General features: G+C 40.0%; 1 protein-coding gene across 6 annotated transcripts; it reads right to left on the minus strand.

Moving 5' to 3' along the window:
- Positions 1–75: 75 nt before the first annotated feature.
- On the minus strand, positions 76–22,228 carry PALB2 (partner and localizer of BRCA2). 6 transcript variants are annotated; one of them, XM_072942792.1, is made up of 13 exons: positions 22,002–22,228; positions 20,173–20,232; positions 19,934–20,036; positions 18,142–18,342; positions 13,829–14,508; positions 13,385–13,456; positions 11,490–11,651; positions 10,364–10,449; positions 9,777–9,938; positions 8,612–8,728; positions 4,891–4,978; positions 2,539–2,687; positions 76–559 (listed from the first exon to the last, which is right to left on the minus strand). In XM_072942792.1, the coding sequence occupies exons 1-13, from the start codon at positions 22,047–22,049 to the stop codon at positions 352–354; spliced, it is 2,136 nt and encodes a 711-aa protein (XP_072798893.1). In that variant the 5' UTR covers positions 22,050–22,228; the 3' UTR covers positions 76–351. The 6 variants fall into 6 exon arrangements, with proteins under 6 accessions (XP_072798893.1, XP_072798891.1, XP_072798890.1 ...); XM_072942790.1 differs by having other exon boundaries at positions 16,888–18,342; XM_072942789.1 differs by having other exon boundaries at positions 13,829–14,655; positions 16,888–18,342.
- Positions 22,229–22,284: the final 56 nt, after the last annotated feature.

The raw sequence follows: 22,284 nt of genomic DNA on the forward strand, positions 1-22,284 counted from the left end.
ATTCTAGATGTAAATTAGTTCTTGTTTCTGAAAATGATCTTTATAGGATAGGAAAAAAATATGCCAAGCAGGATGTATCAAAATAAATATTTATTAACATTTGAAGCTTTCTGTACACTTTTAAAAGCAAATGTGAGGAATTACAAAAATCAATCCCAAACCCCTTTCCCCCAAAGTAAGTATAAACATTCAAGATCAGTAGTGCCCCCACCATCGGACTTTTCAGTCTGAATGAATACAAGTAATTATTTTAAATACCTTTCAGACAGTCTTCTTTAGAGTTACAACTCCAAGAAGCACAAAGAGGCCAAAAATATCCAGAACACCGTGTTTCCACCTTACCCTATCTTATTAGTAGCGGTACACAAATATATTTCCATCTTTTTGTCCAGCTAGCAAATGAGAATCTGTACCTGACCATTTAACAAAGGACCAATTTTGGTCAGAGACAGGGGGAAGGAGAGCAGTGCAATGACCCAGAAGTAAGTCCCAAATGGCAATTGTTCCAGAAGTAAGTACTGCTGCGGCAAAATGATCTTTCACGTCACCTTCCAGGAACCTAACATCAAGCAGAGACGAGACAAATCACATATCAAAAAAAAAAAAAGGTCAAAACCATGCTCCCCAAAGCAACAAGAACAACAAAAATACTTGGAAATATCAATGCTTATATTTGCAATCCTAGGACGGCTGGCCATGATCAGTGCAGGCCCTGGCTATCTCTGATGCCCCCTGGTACCTTTGCACACCAGCTCCCAGTGGCCTTCCTTCCACTCTTCAACCAGCCAAACTTAGTTTTGCTCTTGCTCTTCCCTCTCCTTGGCAGGCTCACCCCAGATCTTAGCCTGGCTAGGTTCTGGCCATCGTTCCGGCCTGTCGCCTCCATAGAAAGGGGCCACCTAATCAGCAATCTCGAGAGTGCACACGCGCATACGCTCTGCTCCCTATCACGTCACCTCTTTTATCTTCACAGCGCTTTCCACTGTGTGAGTTTATCCTACTTCCACATTTGGTGGCTGTCTGTCCCAGAAAAATGGAAACATGATAAAGCAAAAATCTGGTTGCCTTTTTAGGACCGGGCTCTGCAGTCAGCTACCTGGGTTTGAATTCTAACAGAGTAAGACATGTGTGACCCTGGCAAGTTATTTAACTTCATCAGTAGAACAGGGATGTGATTATATGAGGACCCACTCAATAGGATTACTGTGAAGTTTAATGAAATAGGTACTGCACTGAGCTTTTTATGCAACTAACAGACAGGAAGTGCTTAGTAAAAATTAACTGTTAGTCCTCACTGCCATATTACCAGCACCTTGCAGAGAGCCTGGCACATACTCAGTCTTCAGTGAATATTTGAGTGAACTGAATGATATTTTTTATCCCTGGTTCATACCCAACTTTCGTGGAGCTGAATCCTAGCTCATCTTTTGAAACTCCATCAAGTTTTCCTTGACAGTCTCTATCCATCCTCTTCTGCCAGTTAAGGTGCCCCTCCATCCTTTGTGTTTCCAGACAGTGCCAGCCTCACGGCATTCTGTGCACTGAACAGCGGTCGCTGGTTTTCTCTTCTAACCTCCATTAGATTAGACACAGCAGTGCTTCCTACAGGACTGGCACCAAACAGGCTTTCCAGATTCGCTAAACACATGGGTTTGAAAAATGACAAAGGAAATGTCTGACCAAGCAGTTATTTGTATCCTCGATTTCTAGGCCAATGACTACGGTCCTCTCTTCGTATCCAAGAAAACAAGTTCTATGCAAGCAAATGTTACAGATGTTAGTTCCGAGGTTCTTGCTGGGCTAAGAACATTTGCAGACAAGTACACAGAGAGAGAGACTTTTAGAACACGCATCTTCCAGCAAGCTCTGCACAAGACTCACAGAAACACAGAAATACACATTGTAACTAGCAAGGTTCCTTATCCTATTAAAGCTAAACCTTGTGATCTTGATTTACTAGGTCTGTTTTCAAACATGAATAAAGGTAGGCTTTGGGAATGACAAGGTTCAGATGTTGCTTGGTTGGCCTGTAAGATGAGCACAAACTCTACATAGCTCAGAAAACTGCTGGGATGCCAATAACTGTGTCACTGATAAACAGACCTTCTCACCAGTCAGTAGATATTTATCAGCAGATATATATCAACTGCCTACACGACGGAGGCTCAGTCAGATTTCAAAGTAAAGATACCTCCCTAAGTACATTTAAAACTTCCTTCAAATTTTTGTTTGTTTGCTTGTGGAGAATATTAATTACTTTGTATTTGAAATGTTTTCGTTATGGGAAAAAAACAGGGTTTGAATACACATAACACATCTATCCAGTGCCATACTGGCGGGGCTCCGGATGTAGGGGATCTGAGGTTTGGTTCAGATCTACTAAACTTCACGCTTCCCCTTACTTCTTAACATTCTCTACCACTATCTGTAGTATTTCATCTTTCTGTTCATGTCCGTGACACAGAAAAATCTGGTTTTTTTATTTGCACAAGTGCCTTTCAAAATGTCACACTCACTGAACGGCAGCCACACACTTGCCTTCCAGCCTGCCCTTGAGGAAGACAGTAGAGCATCACGCCCACACTCAGGGTCGTCTTTGGGTTAATCACAATCAGCTGAAACACGGGGCTGCCCAACAGCTCGCTCTCTTTGGCACAAGGATGACTCAGAACAACAAACAGGAGCCCCTAATTTAGGAGAAAAATTAATAACCAGATAAATCATCAAGAGTATGCTGGGAAAAAGAAAGTGATGGCAGAGACAAAACTGAAGAATTTCAGGAATGATTAACAGGCTCTTAAGTACCCAGGATTTAATCACTGGCTCACATTTTTCCAGGCAGAACTTGGAGGCTATCACTGAGCTGGACTTCTGGCTTCTTCAGCACAGGGCTCCCAGGGACTTTTCAGCCAGTCTTTGCAGGCATGAGTCTCCTGACTTATCAGCTTCCTCCACTTTAGATACTGCTAACATCTCATGCCATCCATTTGGGGAAATGCTGGCATAAGAAAAGAGGACATAGAAACACACGTAGCGAGTCCTCAAACTAGAAATGTTCACCTGTAAGCTGGTTTTTGAAAGTTCAGAATAGATTTTCCCATAAAAACAATCTTGTAAGTGGTGACTGGATTTTCAGGCTAGTTTGCAATAGCCTATTTATTTATAGAGTAAAACAACAACAACAACAAAAAGACACCATCCCCTATAGTTGCTTCTCAGAAAATGAGTTACAGATCTCTCCCAGCTTTAAAATTACATGTTCTAATATTATTGTGTGTGAAGATGTATGTCATGCATACATGTACATATACACATGAAAGTAATTGTCTTTGGAGGTAAAATGGGAAAAATTGATTATAGGGACATCTTAGGATTAATAACATTCATTTCTAATTCATACATTTCTAGAACAACTGAATTCTTATAATGAGAATAAATTACCTTTATAATTAAAAAACAACTGAGAGTCAAAAAGAATGTTAAATACCAAACACTCAGCTAGGCGGTTGGCAAACTATGGCCCACAGGTCAAATCCGGCTCAGTGCTTATTTTTGTATGGCTTGTGAACTAAGAATAGGTTTTGCACTCTGAAATGGTTGCAAAAAAGAGGAAGAACGTTTTGTGACACGTCAAAATTAAATGAAATCCAAGTTTCAGAACGGCTCCTCGGAACATAGCCCCATGCATTTGTTTACATATCATCTCTGGCTGCCTGGGGGCTGCAGTGGCAGAGCAGAGTACCTGCAGCAGAGACCCCGTGGCCTGCAAAGCTGACGATATTTACTCTCTGGCTCTTTGCCGAAAGAGTTTGCCGATTCCTGCACCGAATTATTAACTATTATTTCTGGAGGTCGGCTTCATGAGGGACTTTTACTTTCTACTTATACATTTCTGCATTAAATGTTTTAATATCAAATAGGTATGCGGGGGGACGGCTATAGCTCAAGTGAGCAGAGCACATGCTTAGCATGCACGAGGTCCTGGGTTCAATGCCCAGTACCTACATTAAAAATAAATAAATAAATAACTAGTTACCTCCCCTCTCCCCCCAAAATCAAATAAGTATTAATGTTGTAATAACAATAATGTAAAACTACTTAAATGCCTGGTAGGTAAATTTAATCATTCCAGAGATGAATTCAACCCTCTTATTTTAGGAGGAGAAAAGTTAGTCCCAAGACAATGTGATAGATTATCTAAGACACGCAAGTTTTGAGTTCACATCCAAGGTGCTGCTAGGCTAGGGAAAGATGCATCCCCTGCACCCAGGGCCTCTGGGTGCTGGTGCCTGCAGGGCTGCCGCTGAGTCTGGGCAAGTCAGCCTCCACATGGTGCTCAACTGGCTGCGACTGCCTCTGCTCCTGGCTCCACGGTGGACGCTCCAGCAGTTAGATACCCCTGACCCCTAAACAAGTACCTCCAACCTGTGCACATGTTAAAACTGGACTGTAAGCCAAGTCTATTAACATAATGGCTAAGAAGCTGCATTTGTTTCTATACGAGAACACCAGAGCCTAAGAGGAAAACGTGTCTAGGACCATTTAGTCATCCTCCCCAAGGGTATTCATCCACATCATAAATCATTTATGGCCATGTGGTTGGGAGCCAAGTCTGATCACAGGCATACCGTTTCTAGGTACAGACTCACAGCTGGAAATAAACGTTTGCCCTTCAGTCATACAGCCAGAAATTTTACCCAATCATGTTGTACCACCACTTATTCTCCCTCATAAATCTCAAGAAAGGATAAAAACTGCTATCCAATTAAAAAAAAAAGACATCAGGGAGCATTGATTAATTACCACTTAATAAGTGATGGCTCTTATTCAGTGAGACCAACAGTAACACACAAAGCAGACACAAAGTGGTCCCAGCAGATCATTACTTACCATTTCAGAATAGGCTCTGTGACAGACTGAAGCTTGGTAGGAGTCACCAATGTGTATCTTCTTCAGGAGCTGACCAGTTCTTAAATTCCTTGGACACCAAAAATAAATAAGCTCATAATGTTCCTCCAGCAAATTGGCTTTCACATAGTATTCTCTTATTTATCACAGAATCCTTTAGGAGGTGACCAAGGGAAAAACTAAAGGACACAGTACCTTAGTTTTGTTTAGTCACAGATTTAGCTAAATCAGAATCATAGTTTAACTTTGCCAATAGCATAACTTGATAGTTTAGCCTTAGATCGAAAAATCTGCTATGCCACTAGGGATAAATCTCTCCAAACTCAGTGAGAAAAGTTTTCCATTATCTCATTTCACTTGTACTGAAATCAGGTATGTCTAAATGTAAGGCCTAAATTTTCCATGGAACACAATGGTCAGGAAACCAAATTTGGTTAGGTGAGAAACTACACCTAAAACAGATTTATAATTATGTTTATATAATATATCTTTATACTAGAGCTCAACCAAGATAATGAAGAAAGAAGGGATGACTGAGATGGGGTGACAAATGGAAGAAGGAAGAGAGGGGAGGGTGCAGATAAAGAAAAAGAAAGTTTGTTGGAACCACTCTTTAGCTTCATTGAGGATCTGTGACACTGATAACTGTTCTACCATGTGACTCTGCTGATGAGAAACTTTCCGGTGGCTCCCCACTAGCCATAAGGTAAAGCCCAAGTTTTTTTCATGGTACTTATAACCCTCATGAATTGAGTGCTGCACTATCACTCACTGCTCTCGTACTTGAAATCGTCTCACTGCCCACGCAGCGTATCATGCACAATCCTGGGTCTATACCCCTTCCAATGCACTCCCCGTTACTGACGCATTCTCATCCCTATTACTGACAATGCCCATCCATTCCTCTAAAGCCTAGATTATGTCCCACCTCCTCCCAGTTGTGTGAGCTCCGTTTACTCTATCACTCCTCCCCTTCTGCACCAGTCTACACGAATCTCCTCTCCTCCAGCTCCCAATAGTACTGTCCATATGCCTCATTTTTAATTTAATATATACTGTAATAGGGTATAATGTATTCACTCCACAAACACTACTGAACTTTCTATGGACCAGGTGCTGTGTATAACAATTAAAGAAGGAAAATGAAATTCTTATGTACACACACATGGTCTTCCTCATATAAGGGACACGAGAATAGGTTTATCCCTTACAGAAGTTAGTATACATGCTGTATTTAGTAAATGTGCTTTCCCCAAATCCCAAAGTGCTTTGTTTAAACCTCTACCACTCTGACCTTCTGTGAGTTGTCAACGAATTATATACTTTGAAATGCAGAGCAATCTTATTTCCCTACTAGATTTTAGGGGCCTTGAGACTAAGATGCATAGCTGACTCGTATCTGCATCTCTCTCAGAGGATGGTACATAAGTAAGAGACTCGGTTATCCATAAATGATTGAAAGACAGGTGCTCAGTTAATACAGCTTGATCAAGAATAAATATTTAGACCTTCAGCAATAGTTTCAAAAAGGGCCACTGACCCTTGAGTATATAACATGAATCACTTCAGACATCTAACAAATCAGGAGTTCAACAGGAAAGGTGAACAACTTCCATGTGTAAATATAAAGCTATATACAGTCCAAAAGGTAAATGATAGCTTTTGACAGACCACCTTTGAATAACTAAGCAAGGAGCTAAGACAGGCACTGAGAATGGACACAAGATACAGTACCTGCCTTCAAGGACTTTCATAACACGAAGTAGCATATGCTAAGCGAAAAGTAAGGGCAAGATGAACTTCCAGAGGGAAACATCAGTGAGGGCTGGTGTAACAGAACTTAAGGCAACTGTGGGGCTGAAGATACCCCTTAAACTAAGAACTTAAACTGACACTTAAAAGCCAAGTATAGAGGTCCCTTCCCAACCTCAAAGTCCACTGTGATCCGTTATCTATGAAATGCCAGAAGACCACAATTAGAAGAAGTGGGGAACTGAAGGGTGGAATGAAAAAAGAAAGTGAAGGAGTAGGGAAGGGCTGGAGAGGAATTTTTTTTTTAAGTGGAGGTACTGGGGATTGAACCCAGAACCTCGTGCATGCTAAGCACACACTCTACCACTGAGCTATACCCACCCCCAGTGGAGGGGAATTTCTGTAATGAAGTATTAGGGAAACGGAAGCTGAAGAAAGCAAATATGGGCCCCACTGAAGGTTTCATTTCGGGGGGGTGGGGGTGGATGGGGAGGAAGAGTATTCATAAAGTAATAGTATGAAAGATGATCTGGAGGTTTAATATTGATTGATGGCAAGGAGACCAATTAATTACTAGATTACAGTAATAGTTTAGGAGCCAAATAATGAAGGTTCAGACTGTAGAAACAGCAGAAAGAATAGAAAAGAAAATTTTGTAAAGAACATTGTCCTCAAGTAAGACCTATGTGCAGAAACCCTGAGGAAGGTGCCTGAAGTGGAAATCTGCTGTAGACAGTAGGACATCTGAAAATGGCTCTCCTGGCAGAATAGATCATGGTCAAATTCCAGAGGCTCCCTGGTGGGGAGGGGACTAAGTTTCTCTCAGGGGCCATGCTTTCCTAGTTTATCCCTAGAGGGTTAGGGGTGGACAGTGCAGAACAGGGAGGAAGCAGTGACAATAATATTGTAACTTTCTCTTACCAAGACCCATTTTGGCCCCAAGGAAAGTTAATGGAGGCGTTTGAGAAAAAAAAAAAATTAATCTATTCTCCTACTGCAAATTAACCTTGCAGGTGCCTGCGGCCAGGTGTGGTTCCCGCCATGGTCAGGAAAGAGAGGTGGCTGGGGACTTTTCAACTTCAGTGTCCCTATCACAGATCTGCTCATGTGAATCCTGTAATCAAGCATGTTTTGTATATCTAGTAATTTCGGATTGTATTCTAGCCATTATGAATGACATATCACATAAACTCTGCATTCTGTTAGGTTCCTCTGAAGAATAGTGATTTCTAGCCCCCGCCCCCACCTAGTAAACAGTTAAACTGGCTAAACTTATGTTCCAAAAGCTGAGAACCCAGTTCCGTTCCTTTTGCTTTACCTGGGCCGCCCCAAGTCCGTCCTGCATGTGTGCAGCCAGACGTTTAGGCAGAGTTTAGGGCTCCTTCTCCAGCTCTACTTTCGGGATTTCTCTCCCTCACTTTCCTGCTGCTGTGCTCACCCTGAACTCTGTCCTTCTGTCCGTTAAGCCAGCAAGACAGGAAGTTTTTCTGTCAGGCTTTAAATCACCAAGTGTGCAGACTGGGGCTGGCCCTCTGAATGGCAAACTCGCCTGGTGACACTTCCTTCTTCTAAGTACTGAATTTCCTCTAGTATACTTCTTTTTTTTTTTTTTGTCTCGCTCACTAGTGCTTTCAGACAGTTGTTTTTCATATTTTATGCAGAATTTATAGATATTTGAGGTAGGAGAATCAGTCTGAGAAAGCTACTCAGCCATTAACCAGAAGCAGTATATTTCTGACAACAATAAAATTTCATTTATTTTAAAATAGTCTGAACTTGGGCTGTTTGAATTAATAGGATGTTCTTGTCAAGACAAGTATGTAGCATCTGACAGTGAACAAACAAAAACATATTTACAGAGTCTTTCACGTAATCTTAACAGTCCTGTAAAATTAGAGGTACACCCTTCTATTACAGATGAGGAAACTGAGGCCCTTGAGGGAATGCTTACCAAATAACCATGTTGTTCATTACAGTGGTACCCAGCAGAGCTTCCTGCATCCCTTGAACCTCAGCAAAAGTCAGTATAGTCTCTTCAGGGGGCATCAAAAACTGTTTTTCTTTGCTTCTGTATTTAAAATAGTAATAAAAATCAGCATTTTGTACCAAAACAGTTTCTAAGCAGCTCTTCTCATATTATTGAACTATACATAATAAACACTGACATAATACCAGAAAAAAAATTTCATCCAGAAAATATGTGTATTCTAAGCTTTCCACAGTGACTATATATTACTTTCATATTATCTACCTGGATATATATGGCAAGCACCTCAAATTCAACATATCCAAAATTAAACTCACCAGCTCTCCCTTTAAACCATGTGTTTCTGCATTGCTATCTCAACTAACTGTAATACCACCTACCAAGGTGGCCAGCCCAGAAACCTGCACAGTATCCTTCTCTCTCTTTCCTTTCTATCTACTCAGTCACCAAGTCCTAATGATTTTATCATCTCATTTCTCTCAAATCTGTCTGCTTCTCCCCATCTCCAGGAACACTTTCCTAATTTAAGCAAACAATTACTTATCTCCTGCCCAGATTACTGCAACAGGTCATGAATAAATAAGACAAATGAGGTCCATGCCCTCTGTTAGGAAAGACAGATAAATAATCACAATAAAGTGTAACGAGCATACGACAGACACAGAGGATGCTCGGAGCTCCTTTTCCAGCATGTTGAATTTGAGGTATCCACAAGATGTCTAATAAATAGGCATGCAGGTCTAGAGGTTGAGAAAGAGCCGAATCAGAAATACATGTTTGCATGTAGCCAGCATTCAGACGGTAAGTGAAGCGATGGAAACCACGTATGTGGAATCAGAAAAGGGTATAGGATCTTGAGATATTTGTGATACTCAAGGGACACACTGAGATGTCAAAGAAGACTGAACAAAGCACCCTTGCTGAGCCTCTCTACTCCACTGCGTCCTTCCCTGCCATGTCCCCACCTCTCTAAGCTGCTTCTATGTTATAGCCCAGTGTCGAGGCAGAACCTTCCATACTACACCTATAGCGTAGAAAAACAAGATGTTAATGATCTGACTTTCTCTGAAACCCTGTGTCAAAAACCATCCTTTATCTAACAGTTAAAATCAACCAATGCTTTTCTTACCCTCCATCTTCTGCAAACGTCATGATTTCTACCTGCTGATCACAAAGGGTCCCACTGCTACTGACTAGCCTCCTTTTTGTCAGGCCAAGCACAGTTTTTATATTTCCAGAGCTCAGTAGTACTTGCTTTCCACTTTTACCATCTGAGGAACAAAGTAATGCCCTAAACCAAACATAAGACAAATGCAGAGAAGTCAGGAGTAAGCTTTTAATATTAAAGAACTAGGTTCAAACTTTAAAAGAAAACTTTAGTAAGGGATGTCATTCTATTGATGCACATTTTTTTAAACAAATCTCTTTGGAGCTAAATTTAGATTCTTTCAAGACTCAAGCCTTGGTTATAACTTGCACTCAAAACAAAATGGCAGAGAGGTGATCACGTACCCTGCAACCCTCCTCCCTTACCTGGCCTTTAAATATGCTTTGCTGAAACTCTTCGGGGAGTTTGGGGTTTTCTTGGGCATAAGCCACCCCATCCTCCTTGCTCAGCCTTGCAATAAACCTTTCTCTGCTCCAAAAAAAAAAAAAAAAAAAAAAGACAGAGACAAAGATGGAGGGAAATAAAACTACTCCTTGAGAATTACATACCTGATTTCTCTGATTTCCAAATTTCCCAAAGCCACACACACAAGATTACAAACATCAGGCATTAGAATTATCTGCAGTACTGGAACCTAAATAAAACAAAGCAGCCAAAAATTACATTTGGTTGTTTCATCTTTAATTAATCTAAAATTTCCAAAATTTGTCACATTCCTTTCCTATTCTCACTGTACCAGGACAGTTTCTAACATCTGAATAAATGTGAAAAGATTCAGCAAACATCCTCTTTTATAAGCTGTAAATCCAAATAAGCTATATGCATAACAGTGTTTACTGCGGCATTTAACACAACCTATGCTTCTAGCAATGGGAGAATAATTAAATAGACTCTGGCGTGTGGACGAATGCAACAGTACACAGCCATTCAAAACAAGTTAATTCCCTCAGAAATATTTCTTGAGCACCACTCCACAAAACAGAGTGTGAGAAGATGTAGGTACAGTGGAGAACAAGAACGAGATCTGCTAAGATGGTAGATCTTAAGTATTCTCGCCAAGAGAACAAAAAAAAGGAAACTGAGGTGATGGATGTGTTGATTAATTTGAACTCTTTCACAATGTGTATGGACATCAAACCATCACACTGCACACTTTAAATATGTTATAATTTCATTTATCAATTATACCTCAGTAAAGCTGGGAAAAATAAAATTCAAAATAAGCAAGTAAGTATGGAAAATATGTAAAACCATGAAACATGTTTATATGGTAAGAACAGGCAGGCTTAACAACTTTAGGCACACTAAGATTGCAACTGTATAAGATATGTATGGAGGTGGACAAGGACAGAAGAAAGGCCACACAGAAAAAAAGCAGAATATCTGAGCATGAAATTCCAAGCTCCTCCAGCAGGTCTCTTATAAAAATCCATCTCTGGATAAGCATATGACACAGCAAATAAAAATGTTAACTGTACAGTCTGGCTGGTGGGTATATGGGCGGTCCCTGTACCACTTTTCTGTATGTTTGAAATTTTCCATAATAAAATGTTGGGGAAAAAACCCTTCTCTGCTGTCTTGCATAGTCACAGAGCCCACATTTTTGGTAAGCTGCCCATCTGTATTACCATGCAAATGATTGCAAAGATCTCCAGCTATGAGATTCTGACTTACCTCTACAAAGTGCCAGGAATAAATTTTTTCCCACTGCCAAGCATCCAGAGGTTTCCAAAGAGAAACTACATATTCACAGGCGGTTATGATACATGGCTCTTTGAAACCAGCTGTGTCCCACCACATGGCACTCACGTCCACAGAGCAGGAACCTGAAGGATCCTGACACAGAACGGCAACAACAGCTATGTTAAAGGGGTATTGGGGGGGGTGTGTCACAAAAAGAAGAAAGATGAAAAGTGATGGATTACAAGGATTAGGTAAAATAAAAGTAAATGTAATTAAAATTTTATGCAGGTCAAAAGAAAGAGCTTTGTGGGCCTTATGTAACTGTAAAAATTGCCCAAACACACTTATGATAGGTTTAAAAACATGTTGCTCCAGACTAGAATAGATTCAGATTTAACCACAAAAAATAGCCCATAAGAACGAATTGGAACCTTAGTTCCATTAAGACCCTTTGGAAATGAAACATTCTGACAAAGCACACATGGGCTGAAAAGGGAATAAAACTGAAACAACATACTATTTCTAAATGAACAACAAAGACAGCCCTGTGAGTCTAAACATGCCAAAAGTGGTGGCCAAAGTAGGATTTCAAAAAAAAAAAAATTATAATTATAAAGGTACTCATCAAAAATTAAGAAAGATAATAATGTAAGCAAACAGCTCAAGAAGTTAGTAAAAGAACAATGAAATAAGCACAATGAAAGAACAGAAGGGAGGAACTGTTAAGGATACAAACAGAAAAAAATTAAACAGGAAACCAAAAAACTCAAATTAACAATCAACACAACCAAAAACTAGTTTTTTTTTAGAAGACCTACAGAATGGCCAAATCTCGTAAGTCTGATGTAGGGAAAAAATACTTTTAAAATGGGGAGTGAGGAGAGAGAGGCTTAACTGCATATTCATGGACCAAAAAAACTATACGAATAATAAGTAACCTTTTACCTACAAATTTAAAAATACAAATGAAATGACTGATTCCTTAAGAAATTAAGTTACTAAAATTGATTCAAGAATAGCTTTGAAACATAGATATTTCCATGTCTCTTTTATAGAAAAAGAATCTGGGGCTCAGAGGCTAAATGATTTGCCCCAGGTCACGGTCAGTGACTGGCAGAAACAGTTTCTGTGGATTTAAAGCTCTTTCTTCTCCAGTTGTTTTCAACTGGGGGAGATTCTGCAACCCTCTGCAGGGAACACTTAGCAATATATGGAGACGTTGTTGTTATCACAACTGGGGACGGGGGTGCTACTGGAAAAGATCAGAGCTATTGCTAAATACTGTACAGGGCACAGGCCACTCCCCTACAGCAGAGAATGATCTCACCCCAAATGTCAACAGTACTGAGATTGAAAACCCCTGCTCGACACCAGGCTACTTCAAGTATAAAAAGTTAACCAGGACATGGGCCCTATCCACTTCTCAAGATTTACTAAAATATCATTAACAGTATTTTATAATTTATATTTCTCAGAACCATGTATAGCATATGAAAATTAACCATTCACTATATCATAATCTAGAACAGCTACCCATTTTCTTATTTACCATAAGTGATTCTTCTAGAAATATCACACCAGTTGGGTAGGAGAGTCATGAATGACTCCTCTGTGTGTGTGTCAAAATGCCTGATTCAAATTTAGATACAAAGCTGAGTTACTTAGCTTAAGTTGCTCTTGGCAATAGCTTGACATATAAATTTCTTCAGATCTCAAAATATATAGGCAGGTAAATACTGCGAAAAACAAAGAATTTAAATCTGTTTTTCTGAGTCTCTTTTATCAAATTTTTTTAATGATCAAATTCTTCCGAATTTTCCTATCAATTCATTACATTTTTCACATGTAAGATACAAAACAAATTGTTAAGTTAACAGTCTTCTGACCTTTAACTTTGAAACCAATTGTAGAGTGCCTGGGTTTAAGTTGTCACAAGCAGGGATGTCTGCTATTTCAATCTGTGGAAATAAAAGTCACACTATTAATTTATACTCTATGTATGATACCTGCCTCCATTACTCACTCAACAAAATGCCTACTTTCTGTATTTTATTTTCTATGGTAGCAGGGACAAAGCTCCACATGCAGCTGCTTTATTGCATTTGGAGAACAAAGAGAAGAGGATCCCTGATATTTTTTAAAAAAATATTTTAATTAACTGTAATTTTCTCAGAATGAACTTAGTGTTTACAGTGAAGTCATATCAAAGAAACATGCTAAAAAAATTTTTTAAACACTGAAGAACTGATGTGTGAGGAAGTCACGTTGTCCATATTCACTAAGATATTTCATTCTTTTGGAGAAAATTTCACAAAGGAAGCGGACTGTACCTGTTCGATGGAATGTTTCCAGGTTTCCTGACACGAATTTTCACTTGGCTGATTTTCTTTGTAGGTGAGTGACGGAGTGGGTAGAGGTGTTGCTTGGGGACCAGAATCCTGGTCGCAGGAAGGCCATCCTTTCCTTCCGGCCACATGCAGGCTGCTGTCTAATTTTGGTGGGCTGGTCCAACTGCTGCATTGCTTATGATCGCTAGAGAGGCTGACTGTGGCTTTTAAGTGAGAAAGCTGGGGTGCTGAGCAAGTGTGTCCAACCACCTCTGCAGACATCTTTTCACATCGGGCTGGAGAGCCAAAAGCTGGAGTAGTGCCCAAGATGGGGAAAGCAGGTGAACACACATCTGCCGTTGCTCTGTCATTATCATCAGATTCAACAGTATTTAAAGGAGTGAAAAGTAAAATGGATGAAGAAAGGCCCTTCTCCTGAGGCTGGCTTTTTACTGGCATTTTAGGATGTGCTTTTCCTGGTAGAAAAATCAGTTCCTCTTCCAAGTCTTCCTTTTCTATATTGGTTGGTTTAGGAGCCAGTTCCTCCACAGCAATACAACATCTCTCTTTAAGATGCCCCTCTCCACATATTTTCGACCCAAAAGGCTCAATCGGCTTTTCGGAGCCGGACTTCAGTTTTTCAAGCTTAAGAGGGCCAAAGTCTTCATCAGGTAATTGAAAGTCTATGGTTTTGAGAAAAGGTGACAGGTGCTTTAAACTGAGCATGTCATTCTTATGAAATGGAGCACTGAAAGCAACATCATCCAAAGATAAATAAGCATAATTATTGTAAAAAAGCGAGTCCTCTTTTTGACAGTGACCTTCCTTCCCTAAAACAGAAAGCAACAACAATAACAAATACCCAACATTAATGCCCAACAAAGACTGAGCTTCTGAACTCCAACACGGTGCGGTGCTCACTACTTTTCCCACCCGTGACTCTGAAATCTCAGTGAACAGTTCATCAGACACAGGTTAGTGGCTAACTAGCAGCTCCCCTTCTGCAGTACCAAAAACAGCACAGTACTGATAGCGCTAGCTGGGTAAGGGAGACAGGGATCTAGTCCCAATTCTGTCACTGATCTGCTGTGTTACTTTGGGCAAGTCAATTCACTTCATTTTCCCTTGTCCCTCATAAGGGAACTGGCTAAGAATCTCTGAAGTCCTTTCTTTTCCAAAACTGTGATTCCAACAGGCTAGCAGAGCACACACTACAAAATGCCGGCTCTCCTCACAGAACACTTAGTCCCCTTTTCAAGCAAAGAGTAATTTACTAGACTTAAAGCGACAGGAATGCTGTACCGTTCAAAATGTAGCCACATCCAACACCTAATTAATGGATATGCAAACTGTATTACATATACACAATGGAATATTATTCAACTATAAAAAAGAGTGAAGCACTGAGGCATGCTACAGTGTGGACGTATCTTGAAAACTAACTAAGGAAAGCAGCCAGACATAAAAGGTCACATATTATATAATTCCACTAATATGTAATACCCATAGGAAGTAAATCCATAGAGACAGAATACAGATTGGTGGTTGCCAGGGGCTAGAGGGGGAGGAAATGGGGAGCAACTGCTTAAAGGGTATGGGGTTTCTTTTTAGGGTGATGGAAATATTTTGGAGCTAGAGAGGGGTCATGGTGACACAACACAGTGAATGTACTAAATGCCACTGACTTGTTCACTTAATTTAAACAGGTTAATTTTATGTTATGTGAAGATCACCTCAAGAAAAAAAAATGTTTTAACATACCTGCAGGTTACTGAAATCACAGCGGATTATTTCAAAGTATACAAAAGAATGGTTCAAGTTTCTTACTAGATAGCCCTACTTTCTGATTTCTTTGTTTTCTTTTTGGCCTAAAAGATGTTTAAAAAAGTCATAATGACATAGAATAGAAACTTGCAGTTGCCAAGGGGGTGGGGGTGGGAAGGGACAGGATGGGATTTCAAAATTTGTAGATACAGACTGGCATATGTAGAATAGATAAACAAGATCATACTGTATAATACAGGGAAATATATACAAGATCTTGTGGTAGCTCACAGCGAAAAAAAATGTGACAATGAATATGTGTATGTTCATGTATAACTGAAAAATTGTGCTCTACGCTGGAATTTGACACAACATTGTAAAATGACTGTAACTCAAAAAAAAAAGTTAGTAAATAAATAAACAAAAAAGTCATGATGATTATTATTTTTAAAATAATTAATGAATTGTAGCTCATAGACCAAAGTGTGCATCCAATGGTAGAGTAGCTGGCTGCCTGCTTTTGTAAATAAAGTTTTATTGGCACAGTCACATGCACATATTGTCTATGGTTACTTTCACACTATACTTGAGTGGCGGTGACAGAGCACAGAGACTGTATTTCCTATCTGGCTTCTTACAGAAAGTTTGCTGATCTCCCACACGGAACGAGAGTGAATTATCTAGTTTGTATACTCAAGTCAGCAGATATTAAGTCCTGAGTAAATGAACACAAAAGTTTAAATTAGAACATGTCACTTGCTATCCTCCAAAATCTTGTGTCCCTTACACCTCAGCGAGACTGTATTAGATATTTTATCCAAAAAGAGTGGCTCAGACCTATTACATTCCATTACATGATTATTCCTAAGAGAGTTTGTCACTAGACTGTTACTCTGACACAGATTTCATTTTACTTTAGAAACACTTTCTATATTAGTTACATCTCACCATGGGTAAATACTATATTGTACGTAAATAAATATTAATTTTAGGTAAACATCCAATGTATTTTCCTTCTCAGTGTCCACTTTTCCAACCATATTTGTGAACTCTGGCACCACACAGCCAGGTTTGAATCCTGGCTCTATCACTTTAAAGACACTTTGATCTTCTTGCCTTAGTTTCCTTATCTGTTAAGTGAGGATAAGAACAGATTCTACCTCATGTAGGGTTGTTGGGATGACTCAGTGAGTGAGTATCTGTACATTTAGAGTGCCAGGTGCACAGTGTTAGCCGCCGCCGCCGCCGCCACCGCCGCCACCGCCACCACCACCACCACCACCCACACCTCGATTTACCTTTGACTCTCTTCTCAAGAAAAATTGCTTTTTCATTCTGATCTTTGTGCAAGGCAACTTCTTCCTGGGACCTATTAACACCTGATGTGAAAGAAGTTGGCAAAGGTAGCTCATGATGATCTAACACAGGGGTGCAGACTGACTTTCTTTTTCCTCTGCGTTTTCTACCAGATGTCTGGGTAACCGTCTTAGTGGGGCCAGTGGGACAGCTGACTTTAGTTAATGAGAGAAGTTTCTGAGGACTTCTTGAACTTGGTTGTTCTGTGTATGTGTTGGACATCTTAATTTCACATTGGTTAGTTTCTTCATTGGCGAGGTTTAACTTTTTAGCAGATTGCTTATTTTTAAAACCTTTTTTTCTGACACCCAAATGACTGTGAATTACCGCCTCCAGTGCTACTTTCCTCTGGCAGCTGGACATGCGTCGTGTTGTTCTGACATAATATTCTGCTGGAAAGAGAAGGCCTTCAAGCATCGTGCAAGACTGTGTTTGATTTTCAGTAGAAACAGAAGAAATTACTTCTAGGCTAAGACGCTTTGATTGACCTAGAACTTCATTTTCCAGAAGACTTTGATTTCTACCATCAAGAACATTATTAGGAGATTTAAAAGACATCTCTGGGTGATCTTGTTCTTTTAAGTTTTGGTTTTCATTCACCAATAAGTTATCGTACGTGAGTTCATTTACAGAGTATGAGTTATCTGCCTCTGAGTCAGGACTCCTGGGCAGCTGACCACTTGCACTTACAGTTTTGTTCACCTCTGGGTTATCTGTAAACACAATCATATTTTTGCTTTGTGCCTCTAAGCTTGAAGCAAGGCTGATGTTTTTTAAACCATGAGTAGTCAGTTCACGGTTACTTTTAGGAGGCTTATCTTCGAGGTGCTGACCCCTACCGCTGTCTGATGGACTATGCAAAGGAAGTGTAGTCGCCCCGGGGAAATTATCTCCACTTAAGAGTGTATCCGCATCTTTCTGCAGTTTGGCATTCGGCAAAAGTAACACACTCCCTACATTAGTTTCTGAAACTGGTGCTGGAGAATCAGGAATGTCAGACTTAGGACTTGAAAGGTAAGTTCTTATTTCAGCGACAGGTGTCCTAGGGTTTTCTCTATTGATTTCTTCCTGCTCCTTTAGTCTTTTTCTAGAGAGTATGAGCGAATCAGTGTCAAAGAAAGATTCTCTCTCCAGTGAAATAAATGTTCTCTCCTGTGTCTTTCTTCTACCAAGCAGTTTACTCTGACTTTTCTTACCATCGGGGCCATCAACCCTGCAGGGCAAATGTTCTTGGGTATCATCTGATCTTTGTATGCATAATCCTTCCACTGGGCTACGTCCAGGGCTGCAGGACTCAGTCTCAAAGTCAAGTGTGATAGATGTCTTTTCTCCAGTTTCTTCATCAACATTAGTGTTGCTTTGTAATGAGTCACAAGGAGATACATTATTTTTAGGTTCTGAGGAGAAAAAAATTATATAGTTAATATTTTCCTTTTAAGATGAACCAAAAAATATTCCATATTTGTTTTTAAATATTTTATATAAATACCACCAAACATTTATTTTAAAAGGAGTCAATGGTATTTCACTCAGGCAGATCAAAATTCAAGTTTTTAATAATCTAATAAATTATAATAATATTAAGTAAATGTAAAACAATGGAATCGTGCTAGAAAAACGATTTTTAAACTAAAAGATTATCTATTTTTATTGTAATCATCTTTTCTCTTAGTTTTTTTTCCCCTAGTTTTATTGAGGTACAGTTGACAAAGAAAAATTGTATATATTTAATGTGATGTTTTGATGTATGTATATATTATGAGACTACAATCAAGTAACTAACACATCCATTATTTCACATAGGATCAGTGCTCTTAGCAAATTTCAAGTATACAGTTCAGTATTATTAACTATTGTCACCGTGCTCTACATTAGATCTCCAAAATTTATTCATTCTGTGTAACTGAAACTCTATATACTCTGATCAACACCTTCCCATTTCCCTGTATCTCACCTAATTTTTTATTTCACATCTTTTTTGGGGCTCAACTGATTTTTATACTTTTCTATTTCATTAGCCTCCAATTTTATTTATAAATTACATGACTTCTAACATAAGAAATGACCATTGTTTTTTAGATTGTTCCCAGCCAGACTTTTTCATCTTTGCGTATAATTTAAAAAAATCATCTTTCCAATATTTAAACAATAAATATATTTTCTCAAAGTTGAAAGAGGAAAAGAGAAACTAAATAAACAATCCAACTGAAGCAGAATTTATCGCTTCACATCTACCAGAGTGGCTTTAATTTAATAAATGGAAAATTGCAAATATTAGCAAGGATGTGGAGAAACTGGAACCCTTGTGCACTGTGGTGGGAATATAAAATGGTACAGCCACTATAGAAAAGTTTGGCAGTTCCTCAAAAAGTTAAACACAGAATCACCATATCACTCAGAAATTCCACTTTTAAGTATATACCCAAAAGAAATGAAAATGTAAGTCCACACAAACACTTGTAAATGAGCGTTCCTAGCAGCATAATGGCCAAAATTCATTAATAGCCAAAAAGTAGGAACAACCTAAATGTCCATTAACTAGTGAATGGATATACAAATTATGGTACATCTATACAATGGAATATTACTCAGCTGTAAAAAGGAATGAAGTACTGATGCATGCTTAGATTTATGTGCAATGGATGACTGTTGAAAACATTATGCTAAGTGAAAGGAGCCAGTCACAGAAAGCCACTTATTATATGGTTCCATTTATCTGAAATGTCCAGAACAGGAAAATCCACAGGGACAAAAAGTAGATTAGTAGTCACCCAGGGGTTAAGGTTTCTTTCTGGAGTGGTGAAAATTCTGGAATTAGATAGTAATGATGGTTATACAATCTTGTGAATAGACAAAGAACCACTGAATTGTACACTTAAAAAAGTCTACTGCTAGTCCTTATCTTCCAACTGTGAGAAAAAGAATCACAGCCAAGTTTACCTGGGAAATGAATAAAAAAGCAAACACAGGTGAATGGGCTAACTTTACCTGAGTGGTTTAGCTGTGTTGAAACTTCCTGCTGGATGAAGGAATCGTGTTCTTCCACTGTTCTCTTAACAAAATTCTTAATCTTCTCAGCTCTTTGAGCACGCTAGAGGAAACAGAAGCAGCTCAAGAAACAACTTTATGAAAAAGAAGGAAGTTTTTGTTAAAAGCCTTATTAACTGAAGAGCTGTTTTTATATAGTTTGTACCACACACCAACTTGAGAGAATAAGATTCACTTACCTGAAGGCGGGCCAGGGTCTTGCTGTATTCTCTTTTCAAGAATGCTAATTTTTCCTTCAACTGGAAGAAGAAAAAATACCAAACAATACTGAGCAGGTAGAACGGAGTCAGAGAGAAGGGGTACAGTGCCTATGAGACATGAGTGTGCAGCACTCAGCAGATCCCTGAGCTAGAGGCGGAGGAGGAAGTGGCATGGGCTCACACTACTCTCAGTTCTCACAAACACCAACCTAAAATCTCAGCATCTTTGCATAGATTGTTCCTATCACCTGGAGCATCTCCTCCCCAACTCACTTTGCTAATTCCTACTGATTCCTCAAGGCTCAGCTTAGATTTCTTTCCCTGGGGTAAACTTCTAGGTCCTTCTCCAAATCCAAGTTAGGCGTTCCACCTCTCCTCTGTGCTTCCTTTATCACAGTTCTTATTATACATGTTGTCTGTTTACTTTTCTGTTTCCCCCCATCTCACTGTGAGATCCTTGAAGGCAGCAGGAGACGTTCATTCAACTAGTGGATCAGTTATTGGTCTAGGTATCTCTAGCCCCTAGAACAGTAATTGATACCCTCTGTGTGTTAGTTATTGTTCCAAGTGCTAGATATGCAGAATAGTCAAGGCCCCTGCTCTTTGGAAAGCTTACAAATAGTGAGAGATACAGATAACAAACAAGAAAACAAATAAACAGATAAGATGATTTCACATGGTAATCAATACCTAGACAAACAGAGTGACCACGTGACAGTGTCTGGGCTACAGGAGAATGGACTACTTTAGAGAAGGTGGCCAGGGAGACATTTCTGAGCACGACCATTTGAGCTTAGACCGGAAGAAAAGAGCTAGCTCTGGGAAGCTCAGAGGGAAAGCAATTTGTCCGAGATCACACAATTTATAAACGTTATGACTGAAACCCAGGCAGTCCACCTCTAGAGTCTGTGTAGTCTTAGCCTCTTTGCTAGACTGCTTCTCACAGAGGCCTATTTATCACCATCCTTATCAACACCTGGGAATTATCTTGTTGACTTGTAGATGACCTTTCTCACCCCCACTAGAAGGTAGGTTGGAATAAGAGGAATGATGAGTTATTGTGAATGAAGAGTTTAGCACAAAGCTTGGAAGAGCCGGCACAAGATGCGTTCAAGTTAACAGCATCGGCACAAGCACAAGGTGGCGTGTATAAGAATATTTAGAGCAGCACTGTTGTAAAAACAAAAACGGCAAACAACTTATAAGTCTCCCAGCAGAGGAATATGTAAGGAAAAGATGACACTTCCATACTGCGGGATACTATATAGAACTTAAAAAAGTAAGTAAGTAAACATGGATTAATGTGGGTGTTAAACAAGAAGGAAAACGAAAGTTGCAGCACCATCCGGGTCATACCATTTATGAACCTTTTCCAAAAATGCCTATTACTTTTTGGTGGTTGGAGAATAAAACCGCACCCCACCACCCCCGCCCAGCACACACGCGCGCACGCACACACACAGACACAAAAAGATCTAAACCCAGGATGTTAACAGATTTACTTAAGGAGGTGGGGAGGGAGAAGCCAAGATTGAGAGTGTGCAGGTTGGGGTGGGAAGTGTCAAAGGGAACTTCAGTTATGCATTTTGTATTTCTAAATTTTCTGCTGTAATGAAACTTTGCTCTTTAAGTGCCACCACGGGAGCACAGCGCTCTCCCACACTTTCACTCCCCGTGCCCCTAGTCCAGAGAAGACTGTAGGTTAGAGGTCACTGCCGCTCTCGGACGACCAAGGAAACAAAGACAAGCCTAAAATCCTAGGAAAGGGGGTCAGAGTTCTGAGTCAACCCTTCCCGCATCCCCAGCACCTTTTCTTTCTCCTCACAGCTGAGGGGCTTCCCGGGAGGCTCTTCCATCTAGCCGGTGGCCAACGAAAAGAGCAGCCGTCGCTGGCCCCGGGCCTGCGGACGCGAGAAGCCCGGCTGTCCCTGGGCGCCAAGGCGCCGGGGGAAGCTTTGGGGCGCCCGGGACCACCTCAGCACGCGACCAGCCGGCCCACGAGCGCCAGACGCGCCAACAACCGCAGCCAATTATATCCACCGCTCGGCCTGCGCACGCGCAGCCGGAGACTGCAGAGCAATGGAGCCAGGC

The sequence above is a fragment of the Vicugna pacos genome, chromosome 18 (assembly GCF_048564905.1).
Source record: "Vicugna pacos chromosome 18, VicPac4, whole genome shotgun sequence".
Taxonomy (NCBI): domain Eukaryota; kingdom Metazoa; phylum Chordata; class Mammalia; order Artiodactyla; family Camelidae; genus Vicugna; species Vicugna pacos.

What these genes read in the sequence shown, in the direction of transcription:
- PALB2 (XM_072942789.1), bottom strand. Translation starts at nt 22,049, where the DNA reads ATGGAAGAGCCTCCCGGGAAGCCCCTCAGCTGTGAGGAGAAAGAAAAG. An exon ending in GCTGTGAGGAGAAAGAAAAG is followed by an intron (nt 20,233 to 22,001) that starts GTGCTGGGGATG and finishes TTCTTCTTCCAG; the next exon opens with TTGAAGGAAAAATTAGCATT. An exon ending in GGAAACATTCCATCGAACAG is followed by an intron (nt 13,457 to 13,828) that starts GTACAGTCCGCT and finishes TTATTTCCACAG; the next exon opens with ATTGAAATAGCAGACATCCC.